Consider the following 10312-nt stretch of genomic DNA (forward strand, 5'->3'; position numbering starts at 1 on the left):
AGGTTTTAAGCAAGTGCCAATGTTTAGTCGGTTAGAAATTGAGTCTGTAATCTTATTATTTTTTTGTAACAAAATAAAGCATAAACATCGTTTTAGACAAATCTTTAATTAAAAATATGAGATCTTTCATCAAACTAGCATAACGTATTCACATAGTTGTTTATCGTAGTTTTGTCGTGTTAAGACGAAATAGTAACATGCTCACGAAACGGAAAAAAATCTTCTCAAAAATACATCATTAATTATTCTGTATTCGTTTATACAGTGTGTATGAAAAATGTCTTACATACGTTGTAATATGATTGCACTTACGTGTATGTAACGTGGTATTATATAAGTTATTGAATATTTGTGATTATGTTCTAACCAAATAAAATGCACATTGAAACAATTGTCTACTTTGCTACCATTCTGAGAGCTAAAGAAGATTCTATTTCATTTTAGTGTAACTATTTATGTTAGCGTATCGTAAGACAAAGATTGTGAAAAGGCAACAGAAGACATTAGTCTATCTTATCTTTACTACAAACACCGACTTCTCCAACAACTAACTTTGTTTAGATTTTGAACATGACCGCACTCTGTAGGTATTCATTTGTCAATTTGCTTATATATTTATTATTTATGTACAGCATTGTGTGACCAAAAAAATTTTCTTGATTTGTTGAGCAAAAAATATTTTCTTTTTGTTGGCATGATGATGTATTTTCTTGCTCCAATATAAATAATGCATGTGGCAATTGTTGTGCATCATTGTTAGCAGCTTTCCCGTTACCTCCACAAGCACAATGTAGCCAATTCTGGAAAATCAGAGGGCAGCACACACAAAACCTTCAGCATGATGTATGTCTATTGGCATTGCTGATGTTGTACAACATACATTGTTTGAAAAGTCGATGCGCAATGACAAAATGTCTGGTGATGGACCACTGGAACAATGATGGGAAGTAGGTTGTTTTAGTTATCGGACGAATCTATCATGATAAATCGTAAAGTTTAATAATTTTACTTTATTTGATATAAAAAGAAAATGTTGCACATAACTTAATTACTACCACATCAGCACCAAAGCCATAAAAGGCCTTTAACAAGCACAAATGAGAACAGAATAACAGAGTAGAAAAGGGCTACATATACTACATGTAGATATGTGAAAATAAGTGAATATAAGTATGGTTTATGTAAAAAAAAAATCAGTGTTGAAAATCCTGAATGTTTTATGTATGTAGGTATGTTTTAATTTGATCAATATATTCACTCAAAATTGAGCACAGTACAAGCTGAAACAGTTCGAGATTTTGCATATAAAAGTATTCCTATCTAGAACAAGTTTGTTCTCTATAGCTGCAGATGAATTGGCAATGAGGTAGAGGGCACGCCAGATGCCATCTGGCGTGACTTCCCTTCATTGCCAGTTCACCCACAGCTATGGGGAACAACCTTGCTCTATGCCTATCTAAATATTGCTTGTATTAGAAAGCCTCAGGAAGCATTTTTGCTCTGCCATTTCTTACTCCCTGCAAACTCCTCTTGGAGATCCTTGATCTAAAATAAAAACAATCATAGCATGTGTATTTACATCTCCTTGAACTTGTAAAGTACTGTGAATGCAGTATTCAAGTGGCATTATTTGCGACAATTTTTGACTTTGACAAGAATACTATTTGTTAATTTAATGAAGTAGATTGGAAAGTTACATTGGACATTGTGATTAGCTGGAAGGTAATTTGGCGATCTCAAAGAACCGGACAAATCTGATTTTGCTAGTTCCTGACTTTATTACTGTTTTTACAGTAGTTTTATTTCACAATTATTTCCTGACTTCATATATCTTCTCCAATCCTACATTGCTCAACTGACTTAGCCCATAGAGTTGACTTGTACAAGACAACAGCGAAATTAGTCCAAGTACTCAGTCTATGAATCGGATGGTGTTGTGGCACCTTGTTATCAATCTCTCAAAGAGTTGATAACAACTCCAGAGATGCTCCCAAATCCTGATTAGAGATTTGCACATTACATCAAATCACCAATCATGAGATTGGCATTAAAGCACCATAAAAATGGATTACCCAGTTTGTAAATTAAATCAAATTAAAACCATCAATTACATAGTGGATGATGGTTTTAATTTCATTTTATTTGAAAGCTGAGCAGTCACCCTTCTAAGTGATTTGATTTGGAGCAAAACGCATGCCAGCGATTTGATATGCTTTACAAATCTGGAATCAAAGACTTGGGAGCATCGCTGCACAACTTTCTCCAATTCAGACACTGAGCACTTACACTAAAGTGACACAAAAGCATCATGCAACAGGGTTCTAATTTTAAAACTGAGTTACTGAATATTACCACTCACCGGACTGTTAGGTATGAAAGTAACATCAGGTGTCTGAGTTACATCTATAATGCTGTCGTTTGTGGCGTTTCGTAGATGCTCCCCACATCTATGGAAGCTCACATAGCCTCTGCTCTTACTCCTACCCATCCTGAGCAAGCACTGCGTTTCCTCCTTATCTTGAGCTATAAATCAGAATGCTCGAGGCATTGAACGTTTGGCTGGGTGTGAACAGGCAACTTAACAAATATCGCAGTTGGCAGCAAATAATTTGTTTCTGAAACCTAATCCTGCCTACACAAGGGGTTCTTCTGCATTATCCTACTATAACTTCACGTTTTTCTAGCTACTAATCTAGGGCTATAAATGGCTTGAAGATTCGCCTACCAATGAAATTCCACATTTAACCATAATTAATATTGCACGATTTGCCTAAAATTTTATTGCTGGTTATGTGAGTGAGTACCTCCGTGTTACTATCAGATGTATTGTCTTGAGGATGCGGTCTCTTTGTTGGATTCTGTGACTAAAAATATAAACAATACGTAAATTATGTATATCGACACCATGTGACAACATATATGAATTTATGCACATGTATAGCATATTTATATTTGTGGGCACAATCTAACTAAATTTAAATTGGCAAAAGAGTCCAAACAAAGGCCTTGTTGCCAGAACTCCAAAATAAGCTTTCATTCTATCTTGCTTTTAATGATTGTTTTTGCAAATTTTAGGTGTGAAATATTCAATGTAAAATAAAATATTACGTCCAAGTTTAACCAAAGGTGTGAACTGCGATATAATACTATCTGGCGCATGTGTGAGGCCTCACGATGAGAAATTCTCAAGAAAAATGAGACAGATTGCCGTAAACTTCACTGGCTATTGGGTCAAGGATATGGTATCTGAGCATTCCAATCAAGTCTGTGTTTCTTTGCAATTCTACCAAATTTCTATGAGAGTGTAGATGAATAAAAGAAGAGAAAATGTTTTTGAACTTTGATGTACTGTGAGACCGAAAGCAAAGTATCGAATACAGCTTAGACATGTCGCAACCCTCACAGTAGTGTAGACTTAGATTTACTGCATTCTCTGATTTTGGCTTACAAGAATATAAATGTGCACGCATGCTTTTGTTACAAGATAGCTATTTCAGAAATAAAACAATTTAAAATCCATAAAAGTAATAAATATTATTCATCATCTCTATGTAAAATCCATACTATACTATCTGTGCATTTGCAAAGACATGGAAGGATAGCCCTGTCTAAATATATTGGACATACAATGACCGAGTTTTGCTGTCCAAAAATATCCCTTATAATAGGCTGAGTAAAATATTCTTGGTGTACCGGTAACTTACCCTCCGCTGTTCTTTGTACTTTTCCTTCTGGGTTTGCTGTCTTTCAGGGCCGTACATGCAGCCATACTCTTTTTCTTCGCCATACTCTTTTTCTTCGCCATACATACATAAATAGCTTTGACTGTCATGGATGACGTTCTTACCTCTCCAAATATCTTCACCTTGCTAAATTAGAGCAGATAAAATTTTAAAATTAAGAAACATGGTACAGATTTTTTAGATTCATTAGCTGAAGACGTTGTAGGTTTTTAGCCTTACTTGATTGCTAACACTCAATTGGGAACTAACTGCTGCATGTATATGATGCTTGATACATTTATTGCTTGCTTGATTGTAGTTATTAATATATACAATGATTTTTAATGTCATCTCAATTGCATGCCAATGCTTGTACACTGAAGTCCATGTATATCTTCTAATCAAGGCTGCACTATAAGCTTGATCGTAATCCACTGCATGTCTGTATATACCCGAATATCCACTTCGTCAAATTAAGCTTAAAAGTTGAGTGTCTATAGAGAGTAATCCTTTATTGCTGAGACTTAGATGGTGTGTATCCAGTGTGAGTTGCTAGTGAACTGATGAAAATTGTGTCAACTCTGCTTCAAGTAGGGCCTGTGACGTCATAGATCACATGGTACAAAAATAAACCAAAAAGGGCTCCATCAAACTGCAGCATAAAAACATATAAGCTACTATTGACATGTACTTCTATTGCACAACAACCAAGCATAGGCCTACATTTTACAATCAAGGTTACACTTCAACATCAATATTACACTAAAATATCCGAGGTATAAAATGTTCATTTTTAACGCAAGATCACAAATTAGGCAGTGAAGAAAAAGTGCTTTAAGGATATGAGATTACCTTCAAAAAGTCTTTCATGCTTGTTGAATATGCCGTCCTCATGGTTTGTGTAAAACTTGTTGCCATATTCGATTTCATGGGCTTTGATAGCTTGCTCAGACTCGTCTAACAATGAGGCAAGAAGGAGCGGCATAATGCTTAAATGCACTGCAATTAAAAATATATATTTGGTAGGCCCTCAGGCTCCTCGTAGAAGTTGACTGTCGTCAGCGATCATGTCATTCAGCTATCGAGGCTTCGATAACCTACCGACATGATTGCCGACTACAGGCACGGGAGGCCTGTAGGTAGGTCAATATAGAAGATGAAATGATGAATACAAAAAGTCAGTTATGAATACATGATGACCCACTGAGGTCTTGAAGCAATATGAATATGCAGTGCATTTCAATTAATTTTTTAAGACAAATTGCAAGCAGTAAGCGACTCTGACTACTGAGGACTACTGATCACAGGCAGGCTGTCTAGTCCAAAAATATAACTGCCCTGCATTGCAGAAGACTACAAAAACTTGCTTTACCTTGCCTCCTCTCCTACACTTTTTGTGAACCAAACAGATGAGATACAGCCTAGGCCTGGCGGTGCTACTGACAGCGCACCATTGTAGTAACAAGTTCAAATAAAATTTGAGATACACAATTAAATGGTTGTTCCTTAGGTAGCTACATACTGTCGTTGCTTCAAAATGTCCTACAGTTGAGACTTGGTAGTAATATAAAGTTAGTTGTTAAAAAAGTGTGTGCTTGCAGCAAATACAGTAAAGATAAAAAACTGATGTCTTCTGTTGCCTTCATTTTTACAATCAATGCCTAACGAGATGCTAATACTAATATTTACAGTGAATTAAAATAGAATCATTTTAGGCTCTCAGAATGGTAACAAAGTGGACAACCGTTTTAATATGCATTTTCTTTGTTCAGAACATAATCGTAACTTTTCAATATTTTATGTAATACCGCTTTACAAAAGTGTATTCATATTAAAAAAATATATAACTATTTTTCAAATATAAACGAATACAGAATAACTAATGGTGTATTTTTGAGAAGATTTTTTCCGTTTTGTGAGCGTGTTACCATTTATTCTTAACAAGAAAAAACTACGATAAACAGCTATGTAAATACTCTATGTTATTTTGCTAAAAGAACTCATATTTGTAATTAAAAATTTGCTTGGAAAAGATGCTTACGTGATATTTTGTTAAACAAATAGATAACTACTCGATTTATCAACAACTAAACGTTTGCAGTGGTTCGACTAACTTTAAAGCTTTTGTATTTCCGGATTAAGCTCCACCCCTACAAAACGATCCAGAAACTGACCAGGTTTTGAGCCACTGCAATTATACCTGACCCCTTCCAATAAATAATTGTTTTGATAGACTTTAACGCATAGCGTAATATCCTTACACTCATGCAAACAATCGTCCATACATGTAGTTATTTTCACCGTAAACATAAGTAATCGTGGCAGCTTATAGGCTATTAGCCAATAACGTACGAATATCAATGATATATCGATATACGCACCGGCACCTTACGCCTAGAATAGCTTAATGCTAGGGTCATGGCCAATGGATTGGTCGCTGAAGCACGCATTTCGTTTGCAATTGTTGTTTACAACCGAAAAGTACCACCATAGTACAGGAAAAAGCAGGTAATCTGCGACTATGTATTTATTTCCATCACATTGACTGTAGAGTAACCATGTTTCTACAAAGCTCAAATAAAAAACACTTAGCCTACATAACTGATTTATGCAACTCTTGCTTAAAAACCCATGGGTGGATATTGAGAATTTACGTTATGTATAACTAAAAACTAACACAAATCCACACACGACATCAGTGTTGAATGTGCTTTGTCATTTTAATCTATTTTGACTATATTATTCAGTTTACACACTTTTGCTTAGCTTGTGGGAACTGAATTGATCATTACTGGTTCAAGTACTAGAGAAGGTTGTTGTATGGAAATACTGTGAAAACAAGATACCGATAGGGAATGTAGCCAGACCACAGGATAAGCATATAATACGTACAAGCAGCAAGACGCCAAAGGACATTAAAAGATTCGATAATTAGAAAATGTCAATTGAAAATTATGAACTTCAGAATTGGAAGAAATCAATCATAGAAATTGCGTCAACACCAGATGGAGAACATGCCAAAGAGAGTCTTTTTTTGACAGTTAAGGCTCCTAGCTGTAAGAGACTGAAGTACAGGGCAGAAAAACATAAACTTAATATAATTGAAGCTAAAATAAATTGACAGATGTTATTTGTTGCTGATCTGGTGTATGCTGACTGCTACAATGTTTCAACAGTCCTAATTCTGGCTGCCTCCTGTTATATTGTTGATATCCCTCTCCTTGTGCTTGACACTCTGTAGAGTTGCTGACTTCGTTGAATACCTGTTAGTATTTGTTGTAGCCAGTTACTCTCTTTTATATTAAGTGGTGTTGATAAATAATATCCATTATTTAGTTGGAATTTTATGTTTTCATTCCTAAGCTCTTCATTACAATGGCCAGAGAATTCCCAATTCAATTGATGTCCCATACATTCACATCGCATCAGCTGTGATGGTTGGACATATCCCATACTTGATATTTCCGGCAGCATAGCAATTGCTCTAGGTTTTCATATTTGCTGATTGGTCATATATCGTTTTAAACCCTGACACATATTAGCCGTCAGGTGAAGCCAGACCCTAGCTTAAAAATTCATGCCGAATCCGTCCTAATAATCTGCCATTTATTGGTTGCTTTGTGCGTAGCCCTCGGTCTTTATCAGTTTTTCCCAGCAGTGATCCTCATCTCAGTTCAATAACATTGGTTACACGCCTCTGTGTCATGTTTTTGGTTTTTCCACTGAGTACATTTTGTGTGGCGGTCTCTTAATGCAGTGTCTCGTCGCGGCTAGTTAGTAGCTAGTCTTATTGTGCGACAGTTATTGGATGGCTTTCCATCGTTTGGCAAATTTGTCCCAGTTTGAGGAATGTCAATTATCCCTCGATCAGTTGTGATCTAGTCACCCCGGGGTTCATAATCGTATTCTCGTAGGTTTCTATAGTTATATACTCGTGCAATGGTCACCATGGTGCTGGAGTTGAATCATTTCATCTTAACAGTATTTAGCTGGATTGCATACTGGCTTGTTTGTCCTTTCATGTAAGTTGCCTATAATCATTCGGAATCCGTATATTCATAGTCACTTTTAAATATCTAGCCTTGTATATGCCATAGCATCAAGCTGTAAAGTACATGTATATATGTATATGTAAAGTTATTAGAAGGTCATTCGGGAAATATATTGTGGTTGCTGTATCATTGCGATAGTCAACTGTATTGAATATAATTATATATATATATATTTGCTTATTAATTCATGTAAGTTGCTTATAATTATTCGGAATCCGTATATTCATAGTCGTTTATCTAGCTGTATATATGCCATAAGATCAAGCTGTAAAGTACATGTATATATGTATATGTAAATTTACATAATTTACATTAAGTTAGTAGAAGGTCATTCAGGAAATATATTGTGGTTGCTGTATCATTGCGATAGTCAACTGTATTGAGTATAATTATTTATATATTTGCTTATTATTTCATGTAAGTTGCTTATAATTATTAAGGATCCAAACATTCTTTTTGTAGGTTTTATGTTATCAAGTTTTTTGATTGTTTTATGTTTTGATATATATATATTCATGTTAAGCTGGGCGCTGTAAGCTATTTTTATTCGTACTCTCTCTCATCATCATAAATATAATTTGTCATCCGCTTTTGTTGTACGATCTCGTAGCTCATATCTTCTATTCACTCTATATAGTGGTCATTCTCTCACTTTCCAGAATCAGTGTTTTTCTCTATATCTGGTATCTCCTTTGCGTTAGTTCTGTACGATGTACGAGGGTGAAACATTTTCATGTACAAGTTTTAATCGCTTTACTGAAACTCAGCTTGGTTTTGCAAAGGGCTTGATACACGGTACTATGTTTGCTGTGACATCTGTTCGATACAAAGTATGAAACAGGCTCAGGTACTGACTTGAAAGGGCTCGGCTACAATTTTTGCCAATCTCAAGTCTGAATAGGTAGCATCTACCTCCTATTTTGAAAGATATGTCTGTTGCTTGTTGATTGTAATAGTCTACATGTTTTAGTTTGAGAAATTCTTATATTTCTTGCATTCAACAGCCATATAAAAAATATACGCACAAACCACGTGTAAGTTGGTGAAGTCAAGCTACTAGCAGTTTTACACAGAGTATGAATGACAGCCAAAGACACTGAAATATTTAAAAACATTTTTTCCTAGGTGTTATTGACCTCTGACAATCTTTCTTCAGTGTTTCTACCTTGACTTTCTAAAGTCTGAGTGTCTTCTCACTAAATTATTACACAGACTGTTACTTCTATCTCTACAGGATGGTGCTGCCTCGATGTAGAAACAGCGCTAATTTTTTAATTTTCCGATTCGTGAGAGTTTAATCTTCCCCCATCATGACACTCTCTCATACGGTTGAGCTCGGCGACAAGGAAATCATCAAGATAATAGAGGAGTACCTAGCAAATAAACAGGTTGATATTGCCCTCATATGTTTGGAGAGAGAGAGTCGGGAATCATTAATGGTATGTCCTGAATATGGTTCTGGTTGAAAGGGATACCTCGTTGTCATAAACCATGTCTAAAACTATTCATAGGCTTCTCTCTCCGTCAGACCTTCCACCAACAAGTTTGCTGAAAACTAAGTTAAAATTCAAGTAGTAGTATTCTTTTCTGACCTTCGCGCTATTACAGTGTGGTAATTATATAATGATTGTATGATAATTACATAGTATTATATAATAATTGTATGATAATGACATAATATTATATAATAATTGTATGATAATCGCATAGTATTATATAATAATTATACGATAATTACATAATATTATATTATAATTGTACGATAATTACATTATTTTATAATAGTCGTATGATAATTGAGTAATATTATGTAATAATTGTATAATAATGTAACTATTATATAATAATTGTATGATAATTGAATAATATTATATAATAGTTGTATGATAATTACATAATATTATATAATATATAAATAATATTGTACAATAATTGTATGATAATTACACAATATTATATAATACTTGTATGATAATTACATAATATTGTATAATAATTGTATGCCGTATAATCTTAATGCGGTATGATCAAAGCCTTGTCTGGCTGTCTGAAGAGACAGGTAGATTATGAAAAAAGGATTTCACCAGATGGGATTTGAATTCACCACATTTAGCTCAGTAGACAGACACTCCAACATCTACACCATTTGACCGTTTTGGCTTATTACACAATAACTAGTACAGTTTTTGGTCTTGTGCACCGTGAGATAACGTAATCACTCATCACTATCGTTTTGTAGGGGAAGACGGGGCACAGTAAGCCAATTTTGGTTTGTTTCTCAAATAAAATATAAGTGACTGCTTGAATTGAGCTTAAACTTGGTCTATAAAAATTTAACATGTTGTTATTATTGTATTTGAATTGTAATGATTCACTTTGGATCAATCGCGAGATTTTATTGTTTTTGCAACATTTTACACCTGGCTCACTTTGCTCCACTACCGAGGCAAGGTGAGCCACCCAATGGGGCAAAGTGAGCCATAGCAATAAATATGTGATTTGATTGCACATAATATATATTTGATATCTTTTAACTGT

The 10312-nt window shown here is 34.7% G+C and overlaps 1 protein-coding gene across 2 annotated transcripts; it reads right to left on the reverse strand.

Moving 5' to 3' along the window:
* Positions 1-990: 990 nt before the first annotated feature.
* Positions 991-5857, reverse strand: LOC137410423 (uncharacterized). 2 transcript variants are annotated; one of them, XM_068095839.1, is made up of 6 exons: positions 5764-5857; positions 4575-4721; positions 3705-3869; positions 2805-2864; positions 2360-2523; positions 991-1545 (listed from the first exon to the last, which is right to left on the reverse strand). In XM_068095839.1, the coding sequence occupies exons 2-5, from the start codon at positions 4650-4652 to the stop codon at positions 2458-2460; spliced, it is 369 nt and encodes a 122-aa protein (XP_067951940.1). In that variant the 5' UTR covers positions 4653-4721; positions 5764-5857; the 3' UTR covers positions 991-1545; positions 2360-2457. The 2 variants fall into 2 exon arrangements, with proteins under 2 accessions (XP_067951940.1, XP_067951941.1); XM_068095840.1 differs by having other exon boundaries at positions 4575-4679; positions 5764-5820.
* Positions 5858-10312: the final 4455 nt, after the last annotated feature.

The sequence above is a fragment of the Watersipora subatra genome, unplaced genomic scaffold (assembly GCF_963576615.1).
Source record: "Watersipora subatra unplaced genomic scaffold, tzWatSuba1.1 SCAFFOLD_27, whole genome shotgun sequence".
Taxonomy (NCBI): domain Eukaryota; kingdom Metazoa; phylum Bryozoa; class Gymnolaemata; order Cheilostomatida; family Watersiporidae; genus Watersipora; species Watersipora subatra.